Raw genomic sequence first — 24,017 nt, forward strand, 5'->3', positions numbered from 1 at the left:
TCCTGTACTTCTGGGTTTCGGCGGTCCGCAACCTGAAAAAACGTAACCTGAAGCGGCTGTAACCCAGGGTATGACTGTACTTGTAAATACTCCAATATAAGCAGATGTTAATATGCAATTATTGATGGCTTCCCTTTTGAAGAGGGGGAACACATAGTACCCATTTTCTGTTTTTGAAAGTAGATTTTATTTTAAAGAGGCAGTCATTTATTCCTTATGTGAAATGGCAGAGGATCCTTGCATGTACTTATGTGTCCATCCCCATAGGCAACTGCTCCAGAATGGAGTCACACTGTTAGTGGAATAGGAATAAAAACAAGTTATTTGACCCTCTCCTAAAGGCACACACAGCGTACAAGAGCAGCAGCTCTAAACGCTCTTCTTCTTAAATTACATTTAACACTGGAATGATGGGGTTATAAAAGGGTGCAGACAGCCTAACAAATCCAAGGGGTCAGTTCTTGGCTGGCCAGGGAGTAGATACCACCTGCTCTACATCTTATTCCTCTCTGCAATTTCTCCCACCTCCCTTGAGGTGTTCAGGGTGGGTGGGTGGGTGTGCCTTGAAGTCCGAGAATCACAGCATTCCAAAGGTTCTGCTTGTGAAAGTGTGGCAGTAACAAACATGCAGATGCGACGTGTTCTGATGTGTGTAATTAGTCACAGTACTAAAGTCACAGAGCAATGGTTTGATCAAAACAGCTACTTTATGTATTAAAGTAAATATAAATACTTAGTGAATTCACTGTAACATGGAAGTAAAAATTCACATTCTCCCACACTAAGCTGGGACCACCACACATCCCCTAGGTAGATAAGCTTTCAGAATTTTACAGACACTTCATCTGCTTACAGGGTAAATCACAATGCAGATTTGTTTCTCTGCAGGTATTTGCCCATACAAAAGCATTTTTTTTTTCACATAAAAACAAACCTGATTATATTTAGTGGACATGCACTAGCAATCTATATAAATTGTACATTACACCAAATATACTGAACAAAACCAAAACAGGCATGGTAGAACTTCCCCTCCCACCCCAGACTTCTAGTAATTGTAAGTTTCATGGCACATACTGCTAGCATAATTTCGGAATGTCTGATATTGAAGAGATATTCATAACGGGAGCATTTTACGACAGTTTTCTCCTATGGCAGTGCTAAAAGAAAGTTAAGAGCAGAAAGCCATGGTCTTCCTAAAAGGCCAGTATATTAAGGGAAAGCAAGACACTTGAGTGCGCAATTTTGAAGGAACATTCCCTTTCCCAATACAAAAGGCAAATATCTATATACTGCAGTGGGAATGGAAGGATTACAGTGGAATAAAGTGATCTTCGTCCTTACAGAATGGTGGCATTCTTCACTACAGTGGAACCTTGTATTACGTACCATCCCCCTTGTGAACGCTGCGTGTTACGAGCTCCGCTAACCCGGATGTAGATGCTCCCGGTTGCGACTTTTGCCCCGGGATGTGAGCAGAAGTCGCGCACTGGCAGGTGCCATTAGTGAAAGCGCGCCTCACGTTAAGAGCGGTTTCGAGTTGAAAACGGACCTCCGGAACGAATTAAATTCTTAACTGGAGGTACCACTGTTTATGATAATTATGCTCAAAGTGATAAACTACTGATGCACACAGCAACCAACAACTGAAAGCATGCCCAAGTGAAATTTAAAAATGCAAATACATTTTATTTATTAAGATTGTAAGTGCCAAGTGTTGTTAATATGGCTAATAAATAATATTTTTGAAGACCTTTCTCTCTCATTGCTCTGCAAAAGATATGATGCCAGCACTTTTTGTGCCTTTTACTTTAAAACACTGAAGATTCCACATCAATAATCCCACAAATTTAGAAGGAGTGCGGGTATAGAGGGATGTTTGCCTTACTTTAGTTAAGTTACTTGATATTGAAACCACCTGAGCTAGTAGCAAGGGTTACTAGTTCTAAAATGTATCAGTACTCATGGTTTTCCTCTTAACGGGCCAATGCATATATTATAACACTAGCTTCACACAGCACAGTGGTACACCAAAATTAATCTTTGTTAAAGTTAACTATGGTTCTCTTAATGTGAAGTGTGTGTCAGGTTCTTAGCCAAGAGAACCCTGGTTACCCCAACTTAAGAAAGGCAGAGAAAGAGGAATTGCACCAGGGCTGATGGGAAAGTACGCATTCCCTGGGTTGCTGCCTATGTGGAAACAGCTGGTGTTACAAGTAGCTATTTTAAATTTAACAAATGGAACAACTCATTATACGAACAACGTGTAAGAGTTCACTTACTGCTATGAATATCCCTTCTGGCCCCCAGCACCAGCAGTTCCTTTAGCATCACAGGTAGCCAGTTTGTCAGCAAGCCTACTCTGGCCATATGTGCTTTAACATTGCTGTAGGGAAAAGAGTACATTACAACCAACCAACTCTGTTGCCTCTTGTCAACACTTCTCAAGGTGCTAGTACATCTCTGCCAATGTGAAGCCCGTCAGCATGAACACATACCCCTAGGGAATCTTTGCTGCACCTAAGATCGTGCACATGGAACAAGAGCTACCAAATCAAAAAAGCAGATTGGACAGCAATGGTGGAATGTACAGATCATTCAGTCCTCCAGGGGGCAGGGAAATATATACAAATATCACACCAAATACTGCCTAATAAGAACGGTATTCATCAAGGAATCCAAGTCTCGAAGCAGTTCTCCACGATGCAGAAGATGGTGTTTCGCTTATTTAAAGTAAACCAAAGCTATAAAAGCCATTACAGTCCCAACTCAAAGCCTTTGTCAGTCTTATTTGTGTTCCTTTGTTGGTGCATAGTACAGCTCCATGGGCTTATTCACTTTCCAGTACTTTTCACTGACCAGCTCCAAGGAAAAGGAGCCATTTAAAACCTAAAGACAAAATCAGAATTAGTGCCAAAATCAGAAACTAAGCCAGTGTTTGCTGCCACTTGAAAATGAAAAGAATACATAGCTAGGAAAATAACAAAACATTTGACAAACCACAGCTTGCAAACAGCATTAAAGAGACAGAGTGTTTAGGCACAGCAATCTATAAATAGTCTAATATAATCCAGATGTCAATTCCACTCTCAATTCCAAAGCAAGAAGCAGCTACAAATACAGTTAAGACGCTATGCTGTATTTTGACACGTCTACAGTTCTTTTACAAAATGATTCTTGCTAGCAGAATAGGGCATATACTACCTCAGCAATTAGGTACCTGTTTACCTGTGGAAAGCAGTTAAATAACTACAGCACTTAGGATCAATGCTAAGGTTACTTTGTTAAATAGAGGGTGGGAAACCGCCCCAAAGCTCTCCAGGCTCTATAGCAGCCCGAATGCAGAGAAATTACATCGCAATCCTTTTCTAACAAAGACCCATTACATTTGTCCTTCCTTCAATAAGTTAAAAACAGCATGGCGGGCGGGAAGAAAATGTAAATCTGTGGTGGTGACCACACCCACTTTGGCCACTTCCAAATCCCAAGAGGGGATGCAGGCCTTGGCCTCAAAAATGTCCGCACCCCTGGTTTAAAAATAACTACACAAATAAGGATGGGCTCAAAAATGAGCACTTGTTAGTAACCATTCAGAAAGCTTTCCAGATGAGCAGAGATTTGAATCTGGGATTTCTTCAAATCCAAGCTCAACACCCCAGCTGCTATATACCACACACTCTCTTTAAGCAGTATGACCATGTAATTATTTACACTGATTTTATACCAATGTTGTGCTTGTTCACAGGCCCACTTCATACAAGTTGCATGATCAGCCTCAAGAGGAACAGAAGTACATCAAAATCCTATTCAGAAATTCCGCACAGTCTCCCTTTAAGTCATTTGCCATAGCAGATCCATCTCTGACATCAACAGGGCAAGCAAAGGGGTGCCTAGGCATGCTCACCTGAACACAAGTAGGTGCCCCTTTGTGGATGTTCTGGAGAGGATGCAGGGCTTTGGCAGCAGAGCCCAGGAGATGTGGTCTTGCTTCCCTTCCATGCATTTAGCCCCGTGCATGGAGAATTTCTCAATAGGACTCAGGTGTATCTTAAAGCTGTGGCACTTTATTTTCTCCCAATTATGGTTTTAGCTGAATCAGCTACTCACAGTAAACTGGCCATTAGCTGTAGCAATATAAATTGTGTACTGCTTCTCACTGGCTGTTTCAAGATTCATCTGATTTGACTCTCCTTTGCTTCGGAGTTCTTCCAAGGCCAATCTCACAGCTAGGTACTTGGACAAGTGATCAACTGTGGCATTGCCAGAGGTCTTTATGTACCTGCAGCAAGAACAAAGACAACCCATGTACAAAAATAAATAAATGACTGCAATTGAGAAACATCCACAAGCAAAATGACACAAAATAAAGGTAAAGGGCAGCAACTGCGCAATTCCAAGAGCTTGTCCTGAATAATCATATAGCACATACACCCCTTCGCAAAAGACTAGATCACTAACCACAACACCTTCTGAAAAAAGGGACAAAAACCACTGCTTACCTTGTCTGTGCACTGTCATCATTTTCCATTAGTGTAGGATGGGGTCGGAAAACTAGTTCTATTTCACTTGCACCATCCAATACTGGGTCTATGGCAACTGTCGTATTATTATTATCCAATTCTAGCCCAGAATCATCGGAGGTTTTTGTCCTTTTGTTACTTGGCCCAGCTTCTTGATTACTGTGAGTTGAAGCATTACTACAATGCGAGCTGTCACCGTTGTCTTCTGCTCCACTGCCATTCTCTATCGGCTGCTTCTTGCCTCTCTGTAACCTAAGAAGCATACATAACATGTTCAAGTAAGTCATGCAACCTGTTCAGCAAGTCATTTTCAAAGACCTCACACAAGTTATCAAATATATGAATAAGACTCCCGTGATCTGAAAACAAACTGCCAGCTGACACAATCAATGCAGAACCACCGTTTAGCATGTTCCACTATGGAAGAATTAAGTTTCTCAGATCCAAAAAAAATTCATGTGGAACTGAAGCACAGTGCAAGAATGCCAAATGCAGAAAGGCATGACTGGTGCAGAGGTGGACTCTAGAACCCCAGAAATCATTAAAACAGGTTTCTGTTTTCCTGCAAAAGCTCATTAAATAAAACCAGCTTGCTAAGCTTAGTCAGTCATCTTCCAATTATAGACAAAAATGGGCAGGATCATACATAACACACATTAATCTGCCTTGCAGAATAGGAACCATTTAGCTCACTTCTGTCTACTTGTAACAGCAGTTCTGAAAACCTAAGCAAGTATCTCTCTCAACTCTGGTAGCATAATTTTTAAACTGAAAACATGGGTTTGAGATTGAAAACCCAATCTAGTTTTCTAGCACTAAGCTGCACCTCCCGACACCCTCCAATTTCTAACTCCCAATTACCTAGAGTCTCTTACCTGTTCAGGGCCTGGATTTTCAGACCCTCCTCAATGCTGTGGCTCAGAGCCTGCTGGTTATTGTGCTTACTGATCCTTGCTAGAACTCTCTCCTGATGGGCTTCATATTCATCACGACTTGGATAAATTTTACTGATAAGGGCATCAAAGTTTGGGTCTGGTCTCAGTGACCTCTTCGAAACAAGCTTTTTACGGCAAGTAGGGCATTCTTTGTTTCTAAGAAGAGAAAAGGAGAAAAGCAGTTCCACAAGTATGCTCTTCATATCATGCTTTGTAACAGTCTGCAGTCTTGATTAGTCCCTTCTTATTGAAATATGATTTACCAAACCCTTGCCATATTGGATACAGACACAAACCATTTTTGCACATCGCAGAATTCAAGCACCTGATGCAAACAGATTTGTTATACTCACTTCACAGTTGCTTCTTTTCAGTTACTACTCTTCAGTTAGATGTTACAGGTTTTTAGACTAGTTGGTAAAGGCTAAGCTTATTTCGAGGTATTTCACTTCAGTTCCTTAACTTCGCTGTTGAGGTATTACAGCTAATCACTCCTCAGGTGGAGAATGGGAATAAAGAGACACAATTCCTTAAACGTCCCCTTCTCAGTCACTTTCTTGCTGCCAGTGCAGTACCTGACTTGAACCAGTGAGTCCTAGGTTCAAAACTTTGATATGAAGTTCTCTGGGTGACACTGAGTCAAGTCTCTATTCTACAAGTTGGTTGAGATGATAAATTGGGATGGGGCATCATAGCTAAAGTCTTTGAGGGCAGAAACTGGAAAATGCTGGAAGATTCTAGTTCATTCTAGAAGGCTCATTTCCATTGCAAATATTGTTTTCACCAGGGATCAGCAAACTTCTTCAGCAGGGGGCCGGTCCACTGTCCCTCAGACCTTGTGGGGGGCCAGACTGTATTTGGGGGGGGGGAATGATGCAAGAGCACCATGAGCCCTAGTGGGTGCTTACCTGTGTCTTGCGAGCAGCAGGGGCTGGTGGCTGCAGTGGCGGTGAAGGGACAATGAGCGGTGCATGAAAGGGCTCCGGAGAGGGGCTGCTTAAAATGGCGGCCGCTCAAGCGCTACTGCTGCTGTTGGCACCAAAAAAGCCCAGCCCCCTTCCCCCTCTAGGCAGGGCGGGGAGAAGCCAGGTGGAGGGAGGGAGGAGGTGCCGCTGCTGCCATGTGAGGGAAAGAACGCACACGCTGGTGATCCACGTGGTGATTCCCAGACCGTCTGCAGGCCAGATCCAGAAGGCAATTGGGCCTAATCCGGCCCGCGGGCCTTAGTTTGTCTACCCATGGTTTTGACTATCTGAAGGTCACGCTGAGCCAGGAGAGATAAATTTGTGCACTCAGCGAGCTGGTCACTCTCTTACTTTTGTTTGTACCTCACATGGTTGCAGTTTTTTCTCTGAAATTTATTTTTGGTTTTTGTAACGAAGCCCCTTTTGCCTTTAGTAAAAGTTTTTCTTTAACTCAGTGTGTTTTGTTACTACACGACGCATCCACTCCAAACATACACTTCTGGAACTCCGCCATTCATCAGAACACAGAGCGCCTAGGAATTTTAGGATCCAATCCGTCAGCGGGAGCCATACCCCGTAAACTCCTTGGAGGAAGGACAAAATAAAAATGAAGTAACTGCAAATGCTTCTCTGCCCTCTAATGCTAAACAATTAAGATTTGGGAATTGTGGCCCTGGCTGGCTGTCAACTTTGGGGAGGGAGGGAGGTAAAGTAAAAGGGTGATCTTCAACTAAGCTTTACTCAGAGCAGACACACTGAAATTAATGAACACAGAAGGGACCATGAGAGTCATCTAGTCCAATGCCCTGCAATGTAGGAATCTCAAAGCATTCATGACAGAAGGCTTTTAATTTCAATGGGTCTTCTCTGAATAAAACTTACTTGGATACCACCTAAAGTTTTTTTGGGTTTTTTTGCAGGTTCTTTACATTTTACCCAGAATCCCAAGGTACTTCTCAAGTACTATAACCAATCCAGATAGAGGGTTTTAAAAAAAAAAAAAACTTATATCACCATACTTACCCACTTCTCAGGGCTGTGATGATACAATCAGCACAAAAACGATGGAGACATTCCTTAGTAGTCATGGTGTTCTTCAACATATCCAAACATATGGGACACATCAGCTCACTGTGGAGGCTTCGTGGTGACACCACTATTTCCAAGCCATCTGTTATTGCTTCCTAATGATAAAAGTTAAATAGAGTTCTCAGGCAATTGTTTCCTGGTCAAGCTGAAGTTGCTATTTTTTAAAATGCCTCATAATAATCATGAAATCATTTCCCCTTTATTTCTGGCAAATGCAAATAAGATTTGAGTTTTGTTGTAATGCTCTAGTTGATTAATTAACATTTTGGGGGGCAGTGGGCATTCACATCTTTTGTAAGTTAAGCAAAGATGTTTTTTTTAAAAAACACAACAACAACTCTTTAGTACCTGAGGTGTTCTTTGAAGTTCATACAAGCTGAGCTCCCATGTTTTGCTCAAAGGCTGCGTTCCGTTTGTCTGCACAGCCTGAGACATGGCTAGAAGAAAAGAGAAACATGAAAATCAAGCATTTTAAGAGGTCCTGCAGATTGGGCATTTTCACAGGTGGACTCATATTTCACATCACAGGTCAGCAGACTACACCCCTCAAACCACTTCCAGTTCATTTCTCACTCATTTCCATTTCACATGAAAAGTACCTGTAGCACAGGGATATCCAACAATAATGCTACAGGGTCATTTCAGCAAATATATGGCGCCTCTGGATGAACATAATGGAGCCCATGTCAAGAGTTCAGAAACAGCAGTTAGATCTTCCTCCCTTTAAAAGGAGGAGGAGCCTAGTCTTCTGACTAAAGACAAGAGCCTAGTCTTCTGACTAAAGCTATTTACTTCATGAAGTAAATGGGACTGAGACAGTGGAGCTCTGGAGACAGAGGGAAAATGACAGACCTCACCTTTGGGACTTTCTCATCCCTTTTACAGAGAGTCACACATCTGCAGAACAAGTCCCAACTTCTTTTTTCTTTTTTACATGTCAGGAAGATAGGAAATTATCCAAATTCAACATCATTCACACCCAACAGTTTTTCTAGTAGTACATTTTCATTTCATCATTAAAACCAAATAGAAGTAAAAATGAGTGCACCTACACCACACTCATACAATTATACATGCCTACAGCATATTCAGAGGGACGCGGGTGGTGCTGTGGGTAAAAGCCTCAGCGCCTAGGGCTTGCCGATCGAAAGGTCGGCGGTTCGAATCCCCGCAGCGGGGTGCGCTCCCATTGCTCGGTCCCAGTGCCTGCCAACCTAGCAGTCCGAAAGCACCCCCGGGTGCAAGTAGATAAATAGGGACCGCTTACTGGTGGGAAGGTAAACGGCATCTCCGTGTGCTGCGCTGGCTCGCCAGATGCAGCTTTGTCACGCTGGCCACGTGACCCAGAAGCGTCTCTGGACAGCGCTGGCCCCTGGCCTCTTAAGTGAGATGGGCGCACAACCCTAGAGTCTGTCAAGACTGGCCCGTACGGGCAGGGGTACCTTTACCTTTACCCACGCCATGTGTAATTAAGTCAAACAACGTATTTTTCCAATATCTTTCCATAGAAGGTAATTTTGAAATCTGCAAACCCTATCAAAAACCTTCAAGGCAGCTAAATAGCAAAGCCTTCCATAAACATTTAGAAACACAGTGTGATTCTCATTGCTTCCACGGGTCTGCATAGCACTGTGTAGTGTAAGAGACCAACCCAGCCCCTTTGCTCTGTTCCAGAGGACTTGGGAAGGTCTGGGATCATCGTCTCACTTCCTCCTCAAAGCCAGGCCCTGCCAGAAGCAGCATGTCTCTCATCACTTCTCATAAGAAGCAACAGCAATCATGCCAGGCTTTCATGAAGGAGTCTTGACACTTTTGATCACTCAAGAGTCAGTGTGAAGTGGAATAATGACCCATTCTTCCCTCAGGTCCAATAGAAGCGGAAATCTAGTTTTAGCTATTCTTAGTAGTAAATAGTAGCTAGTTGAGAACATGCATTGCAATCAGCAGGTACAGTGGTACCTCTAGATATGAACGGGATCCATTCCGGAGTCCCGTTCGCATCTAGAGGTAAACGTATCTAGCGATGGCACGTCTGTGCGCGCACGCACGCGTCGCTTTTCGCCGCTTCTGCGCATGCGGCCATTTTGAGCATCTGCGCATGCGCAAGCAGCGAAACCCGGAAGTAACGCGCTCCGTTACTTCTGGGTTGCTGCGGAGCGCACCTCGAACACGCTCAACTTGAAGCAAATTTAACCCGAGGTATGACTGTATCTGCCTTCCTCACGTTCTTCTGCAGAAGTTAGATGACTTGTGGCTGGCTACCAAGTCCAGCCAAAACTGTGGGCCCCCAAGTGAGCAAGAAGTCAATATTCCTAGGTGAACCAACGGGCCAATACTACCAACAAGCAACTTCTACAAAGTAGTAACACTGCTGTGATTGTTCCTTTTTAATTTCCAGTTCAACTAAAGTGGTTTAGAGTCCAAAGCACTGCCTATTGTTTCCATTTCAGATTCCATTTCATTCTTTATTAGCTCCTCTTTTCTATCAATGTTGAACACTGATTACCGTATTTTTCGCCCCATAGGAGGCACCGGCCCATAAGACGCATCAAGTTTTTTGGGGGGAAATAAAGAAAAAAAATTATTCCCCCCCAGGCGCTTTTGGGGCAGGCAGCGGGGAGAAGCGCTCTTCTCCCCCCCCCGCCCGCCTTGCGATCAGGTCCAGGGACAGCAGGGAGACGCAGCGGTCTCCCTGCTGTCCCAGGAGTGGTGGGGCAGGCAGCCGGGAGAAGCGCTCTTCTCCCCGCCGTCAGCCTCCAAACCACTTCGGGAGACAGCAGGATGGCGGCGTTCCGCCTCCCTCTGTCCCCCGACCTTGTGGGGCTGGCGCTGGGGCTCTCCTGAAGCCTGGAGAGCGAGAGGGGTTGGTGCGCACCAACCCCTCTCGCTCTCCAGGCTTCAGTGAAAGCCTGCATTCGCCCCATAAGACGCACCCACATTTCCCCTTCATTTTTGGAGGGGGGAAAGTGCGTCTTATAGGGCGAAAAATACGGTATCTACAGAAAATACTAATATACTACTGCAGCTGTCTCCAATATTATAACTAATAGGCATGGCGGAATTTCTTATGTCAAGGCAGAAAATTTAGAACATGTTTATGGCAATTAGTGTCACTAAGCCATAATAAGGTTATTATATTTGTCAGCAGAAACTAATATGTTTTAATAAGGTCATTAGAGCTACACATTTTCTGTCACACAAATATGCAAACATCTTCCATGAAGCTGTGCTTAATTTATAAAAAAAATCAGCTGACAAATTTTATAAAAATATAAATGTCCCTTAAGCTGCAATGTTGAAATAAGATTCAGTTTTTGAACATCATTAATTTTAAAATATTATTTGTATATGCCCAGAACTCCAAGTAGATCCCCAAATCCTATTGCAATACACTGCCACTATATTGTGTAAAGGAGTCTAGTTACTGCAACAGTCATTTGTCAGGCTTCTCTTATTTCAAGTAATGGAAGGATGAAAACCCTCACATTATTAGCAACTACCAACCACGTAACCAGTGCTGCTCAGGAAGTCTAAGAAACCAAAAAATATCAGTGCCGTTTTAAAGGTTCAGTTCACCCTTGTAGTTCAAAATAATGCCCAACTGTATCCAAAGAATAACTTGCACCTTGATCTCTGGAACAATTGTGAAAAAATTGGTTATAGTATCGTTAAGAGATGTCCAAATGCATAATAAAGAAACAAAACTTTCCAAATTATATGATAGATTAAGGGAAGTGGAAGTGAGAGAATACGCAGAATGATCCTGTAAGTCTTGGGGCAGGAACCTAAAATAACCAGAATCGACAAGTGGGTCATGCAACAAAAGCATTGCAATGTGGCACGTTTTCCTGTTCAGCTTGCTAGCCTCTTCAGTCCTCCTAGCTTTCAATTACACCCCACCCACCCGCCTATCAGTATTTCATGTCCACCAAGAATGTTCAGTTCTCAGTGGGCTATTCTGGGGTCCCCTCCATGTTTATTTTTTCTTAAAATGGTGTTTACCTCTGGAAATCTTGGGATTTCCTCAAGCCTGCTGATACCTCTTTCTTGTACATCCCACTTCTCAGAGGGGGAGCCTACATTAGCTAGGTTACCTCATTACTTCAAACGCATCTAGCTTCTGAAGGGAGGCTTTCAACAAGTATTTTTTTTTTTTAATGACAAACTGTGATGTATTAAAAAAAATCCTAGACAACATGGAAGCATTACATAGGAAAAAATAATTCTCAAACTTTTTTTTTAAAAACCCCAACCATAAATAAAATTTCTGTGAAATCTGTTTAGCAAATACCTGACCTAGCACTCAATCAAAAACGTTTTAAATTCCATTTCCCACACAACATATATCTTGGCTGTGGTTAGACTGTAGCAACTGCAGCACATTTTGTGATTTGATACAGACTGACCAGCTCTCTAAGAACTTTCTCTTGTTCCAAATTCTTCTAAAAACCTTTTACTACTCACAAGCGGGGTACAGCAAGATTGCAGGAATGCAACTCCTTCAATAAATCCACACTGTATCGTTTTTCAAAAGCACTCAACATGATGACATGTGCCTCCAGAAAACTTGTAAGCATTAAGCATTAAAACATAGCATTAAAACACTATCTCTAAATGTTAAGTATGCATCATGGCTAATAATCAGCAATCTCCTTGACAGAACATGTCCAGCACCCCAAGGACACAAACAGATGGAAATTACCACAACTAGAACACTGTGCTGCTTTGGCAGTTAATTTAGCAACTACTCAGAGCAACACATGATGCGTGGCGGGGAATGGGGGGGGGGAGAGAAGAGATAAGCTGAATGCCTGATTGGGTCTGAAAAAGTCTGCTGTGGATACACACCTCACTGTACTGATTGCTGCTAGGGACCAAGGGAGAAATGCTATGGCGCTGCAGAGCTTTCGTTTCCTTCCCACATTCCTCTTCACAAAGCTCATGAAGCGCACACATTTTGATTATATTCTGAACTGTTGTTAATTTTGTTATTTCGTGTAAGCTGCCCTGCAAGTGGAAACATTGTAGGGTAGGGTATAAATGGCTTAAGTAACATAAAGAATGGCCTCTTCATTTTCCATTTGCCTAGGTAGCCCCATGCCTGGAGAGAGAAACTATATTTGCTTTGTTAGGACCAATTCACATACCGTATGGGGCTCTAAGATCAGTTCCCAGTATAAAATATGCACACAGCGGCCTTTATTAATAACATCCACATATGCAAGTTGCGCTCCTTGCTTTCAAGTATAAACAGTGATTGGGAAGCCTTCGGTTTTGTACATTTTGAAGAGGAGGGGAGGGAAGGTGCAATTTATATTATGGAACCCACAGTTAATGCTTGTTTTGTATGAAGTGACCCTTCAGCTTTTATTTATTACACATTATTATTATTATTATTAATCAAATTTGTATTCTGCTCTTAATTTCAAGATCACAGGATGGCGCACAACTTAAAATTACAAAATAAGAACACAAAATGTGCAACAAAACAAAATGAAAGCAAGCAAATAACCCCTGCTTCCACAACCACATTTAAAAAAGCATAGATTGTTTAATCTGCCAAAGGCTTGGTTATAGAGAAACATTTTTGCCTGGTGTCTAAAGAATCACTGGGATAATTAAACAATCTATGCTGGCAACTCTAATTACCCAGGCCAAATTTATTTGAATTCTGCTCTACCTTCAGTCATGAACAATTTGCCTAAGCTTAAGCAACTGTCCTACTGACCTGACCTACTCAAACAAACACCAATTTCTCTTTTTTCCATTGACTGTCAAAGCCAAATGTGAAAAGCAGTAAACCATTCAAGACTGATCCACTTATTTCTCCCAATTAGTTCATAATGGTTGGACAGGTAGATAGGCAGCTACTGTATTTTTGTATTTCACACACACAAGTGAAAGAAATGTGTCTGCATTCTAGATTTATGTGATTCGGGAGGAGGAAAGCAAGAGAAGATTGTGAAACTTTTCAGACAAGACTACATATTCTGGATTCATTGCACCAGCAAATATTTTCCCCTTATGTTATAATTCATAAATTTTTACAGAAGAGTTCATTAAAAGTGGAGAGCTAAATCATGCCCATTTATTTCAACAAGCAGTTGTATGATGACAGTAACAAAAATGCTTTGAATATGTTTTGATCACCTTTCTATTTTTAAAAGGAAGTGAACAATAAAAAACAACGAATCATAAAAAATCCAGAAAAAAGGACATACACCATTAAATGACAGTAAAACGGACCACAGGGTAGTGCTATCCTGTTCTTAATAGCAACATTATACTGTCTTGATACCACACTGAATCTGCATTTCATTTTAGAAGCACCTTACTGGATGAAAAAACATATAGCTTGTAATTGTTTTCTTTAGAAGCAAAGGCAAGAATGTAGCATTGATCAGTCACAATTTGTTTTGAAGTGTCTCTCTCACTTCCAATAGAGAGCCAGTGTGGTGTAGTGGTTAAGAGCGGTAGAGACTCCTTCGGGTAGTGATAAAGCGGGATATCAAATCCAAACTCTTCTTCTTCTCTTCTTCCAATAGAGTCGTATCTCGGAAGTCAAACAGAATCCTTTCTGGAAGTCTGTTCGACTTCCAAAACATTTAACTTCCAAAGTGCGGCTTCTGATTGACTGCAGGAAGCATCCAAAAGAATGTTAGAAAACTGGAACACTCACTTCCGGTTTTCAATCGTTCAGGAGCCGAAATGACTCCCAAGGCATTCGGGAGCCAAAGTACAACTGTAGTTGAGGCACTTCTGTATTAGGACTGGAGTCACACTTCACTCTTGCACCTCTACTGTTTTAAGAAAGAATACCCTGCCCCAATAACCTCACATGCTGTTTTCCCCATAACTCACTTAACTGGGGGGAAGTAGAGAAGGAGTGGGGAACCTCAGGCTTGGGAACCAAATGTGGCCCTCCAAGTTTCTGTGCCTGCCTCTGTGACCCTTTACAGTCCATGCCTCCTCCCTAGACTACACCCCTCACTGCTCTGGTTCCACACACTCCTCAAGTGCACTTGTCTGGCTTTAATGTGTCCTTGAACTGTCATAATACCTCGTTTGTCTGGATGCAGGGTCAAATGTGTCGAAACCTCTGGTTTTTGCACAGCCGGAAACATAGCCAACTGTACATGATGGAATGCCACCCTCAGGTTGAAACTGGTGCCTGATATAACGAGACAACCGACAAGATGCTTTGAAGAATATGTTTAATTCTCTTGCATCATGGGCATGTTTTTCCCTTGGGAGATATAAGACATTTGAGAGGAGATTTAGATTGGGGAAAATGGCTTGGGGTGAGGAGGGTGTCCCCATAGGCACTGTGGAAAGTGATTAATCTTTTTGCATCACGGGCAACAGGGGCTGTCCTGCCCTTATGGGCTCCCCAGAGAATGCTGGAATAGATGGCCCATTTTATCAAATCCAGCAGACCTGCTCTGTAGTACATTTGCCAATTAACCATAAGTTATTAACTGAGCTTCCATATTCACAGGCAGTATAGCTCTGAATAACAGCTACTGGAAACAAATAGAGGGTTGGTCACTGTGAGAACTGCTTGACTAGATGGGTCCCCTTTGGCCAGACCCAGTTGCAGGGCACTTCTGATGTTCCTAGGTTTTTAGGATTGTTGCATTCATGTCCTGCTTCCCAGAAGCACTGAAAAGTAGGATGCTGGGATAGGTTAATTCTTTTGCCCTTTTGCATCCTGAGAATGTTTTCCCCTTAAGACCAACAGAAGATATGGGAGAGAGTTGTTAGGGGAAATGGTGAGCCGTGGGGAGGTTTACCCCACCTCCAACCTGATTCTTCCCCGCACATCTTTTAAATAGGGATGGCATGTTGGCTGGCTGACTGATTGTATGGAAAATGCATCTGGAAGATAAAATATATCAAGGAGTTAGTGGTCTGGCATGGAGCCCTCCCTGCCTCTGCTCCTTCCCCCTCATTCTCCTGTTAAGTTTTTAATGAGGAATGTTTTGAGAGCAGTCTTAGATGTTCTGGGAACGTTGGAAAGAGATGAAATCCACACTCCCACAGCTGCCTAATCAGTTTGGGAGGATAGTGCTGGGTACCTTCTCTCATGTTTGACATGTTTTGAGAAAGTAAGGCATTGAGAGGGGGTGGCTAACGGATGATCTGCAAGTAGCCAGTTTTGGAAGCCACACAGGCTATCTATAAAATTTGACAGTTTAGGCAGTGTTTCTCTGAAGCTAGTGCATGGACTGATCAGCCGCAGGGTTGTGCAAACTGACGCTACCTGAGGGAGTCACTTTGCCGCTTCTTGAGGGCTTCCAAGTGGCAGATTTAAGTGCTTACTTGGTATGTATACATTGCTTGCTGTTTTAGAACAAAATCTTTGATCTTCTCACTCACTTGTGTATTTTGTATTGCTTCTGAATCTCATTTTAAAAGAGCCGCCTTGCCTTTGGCAAGACGCTAGTCAGATACTGTCAGTTGGGCACTACTGTTTGACCACAGTCAAATATTTCATTAAGTTAATTATGCCTGAAGAATGGGTTTTCTGCCTACTTAGCAGAAGTCACTTTTAAAGTGACCCTTGCCCTTTCTTTGTAGTCACTATTACTTTGCTTTATTTCTGTTTTAATTACATTGGGCAATATTCAACATTGTGCACAGAGAGGACAAGCTCACACATGGATTCTTTTCCTCACCTTTCAGCCACCACTACCCCCATGAAAGCCTTCCTGGAGGGTCAGAGGGGAGACTTACCAGCATTGTGGGATGAGCTGTACAGCACTGCAGTGAGAGAATGCCCCAAAATCTGATGGAATAATCCTGTGTTAGCAGAGTACAAAACTACCTTCCAATTTTGGAAGATTCCTCCACTCCTGCAACCCAGTGTTTGATAAGTCCTTTGCAGTCCTCTGGAGTATTTTTTTTAAAAAAAGGGGGTACTGGGTGCTTCAGAGGGAGCGGGTGGTGTTGAGCCTCTTTGGCTGGCTGATCGGAAGGTCTGAGGTTCGAATCCACAAGACTGGGTGAGCTCCTGTTGCTCTGTTCCATCTCCTGCCAACCTAGCAGTTCAAAAGCACAGCAGTGCAAGTAGATAAATAGGTATTCTACTGGGGGCTTCAGTGGGATAGTAAGGATTCATTGCATGAGCTTGTATTCTACTTGTGCAGTGTTGAATTTCACCCCGACCCCTTTTTAAAAAATGAACTGTAGGTTGACACTGTTGTTCCAAGGTAAATTTCAAAGAGAAATTCGGCAAAACATTAACATTTATAAAAGGTAAAAATTGTTAAAGATTATAATAATGCATTAACCGTAACATTTTAATTTCATGGTTTTGTAATTAGCATAATATATTAAACCTGTTGAGTGCTTGGTATAGGCAGGATATTGATTGGTATGGGCAGAGGTACAACATATTTTCTATGTGCTAGTGCTTTTTGACCATTATTTGAATGTTCAGTTGAGCAAATCCTTTTTTGAACAGTCAAACATTTAACCATGTAAATAGGGTTTTTTATATTACAAAAAAAAAAACAACCTGCAGGACATCCCATCACAAATCTCCTATCTCTGGTTCAACTACAAATGGAACTAGCTTTGGTATTGTGAAGAAAAACACACCAGCACCACCTTAAATGAACACATTATCACAAAGCCATCTTACTCTTCTGATAAGCCTAGCAACACATAAATGAAATGGCATCCCTGTCATACTGAAATACTTTTAGCACTTCTTCTAGTCTAGGTGCTCTGAGCTGGGACATCCCACATCGTCCTTGGGAATTCTGCGAGAACCCACAGGAGACATCCCTTTAAATTTATGGGCCTCTCTCTAGCAAGCATAGTTCCAACCTACCAAGGGAAACAAGAAATCAGCCAAGCAATGTTCTGCAAACAACATACAAGTCAAAACTCTTGACTCTTCCCTGCGTTTCCACCAACAGATACTTCAAAGGCACCCTTTAACACCCTCTGCTCACAAAGAAGATGGGTGCCAAGCAAGATGCCACCCTAAAGCACACCTTTTCCTCTTTTAAAGAGACAGTGTACTCCTACACACCCTCTGTCCACTTGAGAGCCCATGTACTACTGTTAGCTGCAAATACAGCATGATAAGTAAATAATTCCTCTAGAGATCTTCCCATTAATGCAACCAGGGGAAAAGGGGCAGGGAGGGCAATGGGAGAGCGGTGCCAACATCTTGGGGGGGCACCTTTCCTAAAACGCCATTGTATTGTGCATTTTTCTGTTTTTTATTCCATATTCTTATGCTTGCAAACCGCGGGAAATCTTCAGGTGAAGGGTTTGGTGTACGAATTTAATCAATAAAAATTTAAATAATAATAATAATTTTTTAAAAATGAGACCACCATCTTCCTACCCCAATTATGATTTGCATTGGATCACACTGTTCTAAGGCGTGCACGATCCTTCTGTTGTTTCTGTAGCTTCTAAACATCTTGTGCATTGTTAACAGGGAAAGCCGGTATACAAATTAAAAGTGAAATGAAAAATAAAATACTAATAATAAAATAATAAAGACACAAAATCAAGAGGGGCGGGGAGGGACAACCCTGCCAGGGACGGCAGGAAGAAAATCGCCCCAGCTCCTTTTCTCTCCCTCAAATGTTATTATTTTGGGAGAGTGGGCGGGTTAATGGCTAAAGAAAAAGAAGAAGAGGGGGAGGAAAACCGCCACAGAAAGGCAGCATACAAATTGATAGCGAAATGAAAATAAATAATAATAATGAAATGAAATCGAAAGGGGGCGGGGAGTGACAACCCTGCCAGGGACGGCAGGAAGAAAATCGCCCCCGCTCCTTTTCTCTCCCTTAAATGTTATTATTTTGGGAGAGTGGGTGGGTTAATGGCTAAAGAAGAAGAAGAGGAGGAAAACCGCCTTGTGTATTGTTAACACAGAAAGGCGGTATACAAATTGAAAGCGAAATGAAAATAATAATGAAATAAAATCGAAAGGGGGCGGGGAGGGATAACCCTGCCAGGGACGGCAGGAAGAAAATCGCTCCAGCCCCTTTTTCCTCTCCCTTAAATGTTATTATTTTGGGAGAGTGGGCGGGTTAATGGCTAAAGAAGAAGAGGAGGGGGAGGGAAACCGCCACAGAAAGGCGGCATACAAATTGAAAGCGAAATGAAAATAATAATAACAATAATGAAATAAAATCGAAAGGGGGCGGGGAGGGACAATCGTGCCAGGGACGGCAGGAAGAAAATCGCCTCAACCTTTTTCTCTCTCTTTCTCCTCCTTAAATGTTATTATTTTGGGAGAGTGGGCGGCTTAATGTCTAAAGAAGAAGAGGAGGAAGAAAACCGCCTTGTGCATTGTTAACACAGAAAGGCGGTATACAAATTGAAAGCGAAATGAAAATAACAATAACAATAATGAAATAAAATCGAAAGGGGGCGGGGAGGGACAACCGTGCCAGGAAGAAAAGCGCCTCAACCTTTTTCTCTCTCTCTCTTCCTTAAATGTTATTATTTGGGGGGGGGAGTGGGCGGGTTAATGACAGAAAAAGAAGAAGAAAAAGGAGAAAGGTCGTGTGTGGAGGCGAGGAGCAAGCACTCCCACCCCTTTTACACCCGAGTAAACGTGCGCAGGATCCGCACCCCCCGCTCAAAACAGGCTTCTCCAGCTCCATGTGGGAGGGAGAGACCCCCCCCCAAAAAAAACCCAGCTGCGCCCCCCCCCCTTTCCCTCCTCCTCCGCCTTCTCCTCACCGGCCCCGCTGCTCGCCGCCTCTCGGTGTCCGGCCCGCTCCCTCCCCGCGGCTCGGCTCTCTCGCCCGTCGTCGTTGCCGCCGTCGGCGCCGCCGCCTCCTCCTCTCCCGGCAGCCAGGGCTGAGGCGAGTCGACAGCGGCCGCCCCAGCCCGCTTTTCCCACCGCCGCCGCCTCTCCGCCTCAGCGAGCGACACAATATGGCGAGCCGCCGCCGCCGCAAAGGACTCTGGGAAGGAAAAGGAAAAAAGCGAGCAAGCGAGCGGGTGACTTGAAGGCGGGGGCGGGGCGTTTCCGGCGGAGCCACGCCCACCAAGCCCCGCCCTCCTCCGTCCCCGCCGCGCGCCGAGGTCCCCTGGGTGGCGTCGCTTTGCGCTATCATTAGGCTAATTGGTCAAGTGCTGGACTTTGACAACATGCAGATTTTTTGAGTGTTTTATATACAAAAACACAAAAAAATCTGCATGTTGTCAAAGTCCATATATATATCTTACAGATTTCTGAGGGTGACTCCTTTTTTTAAAAAAAATCAATTTTTAAAAATTAATTTTCCATTTTATTTATTTTTTAATTTCCATAGCACTTTCTATTTTTAATAAAAAAATATCAGAGCAGTTTAAAAGGTAAAGGTGAAGGGACCCCGGATCATTAGGCCCAGTCGCGGACCTCATCTCGCTTTATTGGCCGAGGGAGCCGGCGTACAACTTCCTGGTCATTCCAGCATGACTAAGCCGCTTCTGACAAACCAGAGCAGCGCACGGAAACGCCGTTTACCTTCCCGCCGGAGTATCTACTTGCACTTTGATGTGCTTTCGAACTGCTAGGTTGGCAGGAGCAGGGACCGAGCAACGGTCCCGCTCCGAGGGCCTTCTGGCAGTTCCCTCCCTGCGAGAAGTGAGGTTACAGGGAATCAGGCACAGGGCCTTCTCAGTAGTGGCACCCACCCTGTGAAACTCTCTCCCATCAGTTGTCAAGGAAATAAACAACTATCTGGCTTTTAGAAGATATCTGCAGGCAGGCCTGTTTAGGGAAGTTTTTAATAACTGATGTTTTAATGTATTTTGAATCTCTTGTTGGAAGCCGCCCAGAGTGGCTGGGGAAACCCAGCCAGATGGGCGGGGTAAAAATAAATTATTATTATTATTATTATTATTATTATTATTATTATTATTATTATTTAGATCTTCGCCTGTTTCACAGAGTGGGTAGCTACCGGGCCCCCTTTGGACAGAGAACGTGGAGCAGGATTTTAGAACCTTCTCCTGCTCAGTTCTGAACTGGTTTACAGTACTTTTCTTTATATAGAATCAATTTTTTTCTGTAGGATCTTTGTTGTGCCCTGTGCAGCTGGTGGGTTTGAGGGATTAGTGGATGCTGGGAAGTGATCGCCTGTCAGCGATAGTTAGACAGTAAGCCCTATTATGTTCTATGCAGCTGAATGGTAATGGCCAAGGGGGACGTGCTAAGCAAAGTGGCAGTGCTGAAATATGTTCTCTGTACAGTTAAGAACTGGTGGACAGGTGGAAAAAGATACTTTCAACAAAGAAAGAGAGAAGGAAGCAGGAGTGAATTCTTGGTTAGCAGAAACAGGTTCTCAAAAGCCTGGCAGCTAGTGACATCAGCTGATTTTGTAATCCGGGCACACAAGCCTCAGTGAATGACTTTCTCCCCCTTCATAGAATAATTAATAATAATAATAATAATAATAATAATAATAATAATAATAATAATATTTTTTATTAATACCCTGCCATTCCCAGTTTAAAAAACAGGCTCAGGGCGGCTAACAGCGAATATAAAACACTGATGAAAATGCGACTTAAAAACAGCATAAAATACAACATAAAATGCAGCATCGATATCAATAAAATTCAAAAATTCAGGGGTCATGGGGGGAGGGACCCCAGTCAGTAGACATCGAATGATCACCATGACTAACTGGCCAAGTTGGTCCTACTAGGGCTAGCAAGGAGACCAGGGAAGAATTTAAATGTGGGGTCCCAGAAAGGGTTTCGTCATAGAAGAGGAAAGGGAGAAGGGAATAGAGGATCAGGCTAATTCAAATTGAAGGTCAGGTGGAATAGCTCTGTCTTACAGGCCCTGCGGAAGGAGATCAAGTCCTGCAGGGCCCTAGTCTCCTGGGACAAAGCATTCCACCAGGTTGGAGCCATCACTGAAAAGGCCCTGGCCCTGGTGGAGGATAGTCTGGCTTCCTTAGGGCCTGGGGCCTCTAAACTATGGTTATTCATGGACCTTAGACACGTTGATGACATCACCTCCAATACAGGAGGTGGAAAGCTGAGCCCCACTTCCCAAACAGAACAAACCGACAGTAAGTTATAATAAGACTAACCCTTAACGCTATATACAAAACAGCACACCAGAAGGAAGAGAGATAGAAAGAAAAAGGAAACCCTGGCTCCGTCTGGCCTTGTTATTATAGTCAGCATGACCTCGAAGCAGAGATAACAGAGCCGGTTTAAACCAACAGTACTCAGCTTCTCTGGAGGAATAACCTTCATGAACCTTCTGCTAGTTTCTTTCACACAGAGAAGCTTCCAGAACCCTCTTGAAGTAGAATAGGAAAGATCTCTACCCATCAGATCAAATACTTTCTGCACTAAGAAATGCACCCTTCCCTCTGCTGAAAAACGGTGGGCAACCATAACTTATTCAGTCCCAAACGCAGATTGGAACGGGTCTAGAAGATAATCGGATTCCTCCAATAATGTATGCAAGTGCACTGCTACAACTCTCTCAAATACCTTGCAACTTGGCTGTTAAATAACACTGGGTCCAGGCTGGACTTTTCAGGAGTGGCCAAGCTAACACTTCCTGACTGGGTGCAAGCACCACCCCTTTGCACAAAGATGCATTCACTATTCCCACCATGCCCCTTCCGACAGCTAACTTTAATCGCAAGGGTTGAGCAGTTACATTCTTACAAGCACCTTGTCTGCTTTCCGGGTCATGTTGCAGGCATGACTAAACCACTTCTGGCACAATGGGACACCGTGACGGAAACCAGAGCGCATGGAAACGCCATTTACCTTCCTGCCACAGCAGTACCTATTTATCTACTTGCACTGATGTGCTTTCGAACTGCTAGGTTGGCTGAGAGACAGCACCAGGAGCTCTCTCCATCGCGGGGATTCAAATCGCTGACCTTCTGATCAGTCGTTTAGACCACAGCGCCACCCGATTCTCACCCAAGGACACACCTAAACAATGACCTCTTGAGAGAACCCCATGGAGCTGGAGATCAGGAAGTCCTGAACAACAACCTTGGTGTGGACATTTGTTCCCCAGGACAGCAGTTATGAATTTTTCCAACATCATGCCAGAGACTGCCTTTGCCAGCTCAGTCATTGAGGCTGCTATGCAGCGGGGTCAATGGCACACAAGCAGCACCCCCCCATCCTTTTATCTTTGCCCACACACCAGGTGCTGACCAGGAGATGGTTCTAGTTGACTAGAAGAGGAGATATAAGAGGGCGTAGCTTGCATGACAGGTACAGAAGCCCTATCCTGTTAGCATATCTGTACCTATGAAAATAAACCCTCTGTGGAGCTGAAATATCACACTTCAAATCCTCTTAAGACAGCTCTTGTGTTATTATCCACTGCCACCTTGTGGAGATTTTCCATGAGGATTGTGTGGCAGGAGAGACCGAAAGATCTCCCAGATATGACAAGAGGGGGTACAGCAAGTTGCAATCCTATGCCTGTCTACTCAGAAATAAATCCTGGTGAATTAAATTTAACTTGCTTCGTGATAAATTTATGTAGGATTGCAGATCCCCATCCAGGATAAAAGGGACCAATCTTTCCCTCTCCATTGGGTAGATGTGATTGAAAATGCCATTTATAAATTTGGAAACAAATAAATGATTTAAAAAAAATGAGAAATTAGTGAATACGCATGCGTGAATCAACCGAGGAATTTGTTATCATTAGGTAATACATAACATGAAAACATTACATTCTGCATGGCTGTAACAAGCTATAATTGCAAGTTGTTATATTTAATAAATTCTGAAATAAGAATTAAGCATGTGTTAGCATTTCAAATTCGCCGTGGTTTTAAAGCAATACATTACATTGGGCTTGTTTTTTGTGTATGTGTGTTTTTAGGAGTCCCATCACTTTAAGATTAATAAACCTACTTGTGTAAGCTCAGTTCTTTATCGGAACTAGTTTTGGCTGTTTGTTGTCTTCAGGCTTGGAGGAAGTGTATGATTGAGATAATCATCGCCCACAGTATTTACATAGCTTCACATTGGTAACAGTTGCTATCTAGGAAAAAAACACACATCATGACTGCTTAAGGCAGCATTTCTGAAACTGTGCTGAGTTTTGCCTCCCCTATGATCCTAAACTTTGCACTGTCTTAACATCCCATCCCATCTCCTTGGTACCAGCCATTTGCACCCAGCAGAGCTACTGCTTCTGCCTTTTTTAGTGGTGCTGCAAAGCCACAGAAAAGGCCATACAGTTATACCTCGGGTTACTGATGCTGCAAGTTACGTTTTTTCAGGTTGCGGACCGCCGAAACCTGGAAGCACCGGAAAGGGTTACTTCCTGGTTTCGGCGGTCGTGCATGCACAGGAGTGCTAAATTGCGCATGTGCAGACACACCGAATTGCAACCCGCCACTGTGGGTTGCAGGTGCTGCGGGTTGCAAATGTGCGTCCCGCATGGATCACGTTCGCAACCCGAGCATCCACTGTATTTAAGAAATCAGGACCAAATGTATTTGCAAACCTAAGGACTCCCCATGGCATGTGTATGT

At 43.3% G+C, this 24,017-nt stretch overlaps 2 protein-coding genes across 4 annotated transcripts in view; one reads left to right on the forward strand and one right to left on the reverse strand.

Annotated features, from left to right (window-relative positions):
- The window catches only part of TRMT1L (tRNA methyltransferase 1L), a 33,834-nt gene extending 20,345 nt beyond the window's left edge, over nt 1–13,489 (forward strand). For both annotated transcript variants that reach the window (XM_082225470.1, XM_082225473.1), the window contains exon 17: nt 13,433–13,489. In XM_082225470.1, the coding sequence (XP_082081596.1) occupies nt 13,433–13,474 (42 nt within the window). In that variant the 3' untranslated portion in view covers nt 13,475–13,489. The remainder of the gene's footprint in view (nt 1–13,432) is intronic.
- On the reverse strand, nt 164–19,416 carry RNF2 (ring finger protein 2). Of its 2 annotated transcripts, XM_082225561.1 has the most exons (9): nt 19,228–19,416; nt 7,858–7,946; nt 7,444–7,604; nt 5,396–5,611; nt 4,500–4,772; nt 4,108–4,279; nt 2,499–2,889; nt 2,283–2,386; nt 164–292 (listed from the first exon to the last, which is right to left on the reverse strand). In XM_082225561.1, the coding sequence occupies exons 2-7, from the start codon at nt 7,942–7,944 to the stop codon at nt 2,788–2,790; spliced, it is 1,011 nt and encodes a 336-aa protein (XP_082081687.1). In that variant the 5' UTR covers nt 7,945–7,946; nt 19,228–19,416; the 3' UTR covers nt 164–292; nt 2,283–2,386; nt 2,499–2,787. The 2 variants fall into 2 exon arrangements, with proteins under 2 accessions (XP_082081687.1, XP_082081686.1); XM_082225560.1 differs by having other exon boundaries at nt 2,283–2,889.
- Between the last annotated feature and the right edge of the window lie 4,601 nt (nt 19,417–24,017).

This window comes from Podarcis vaucheri, assembly GCF_965113315.1.
Source record: "Podarcis vaucheri genome assembly, chromosome: 6".
Lineage (NCBI taxonomy): Eukaryota > Metazoa > Chordata > Lepidosauria > Squamata > Lacertidae > Podarcis > Podarcis vaucheri.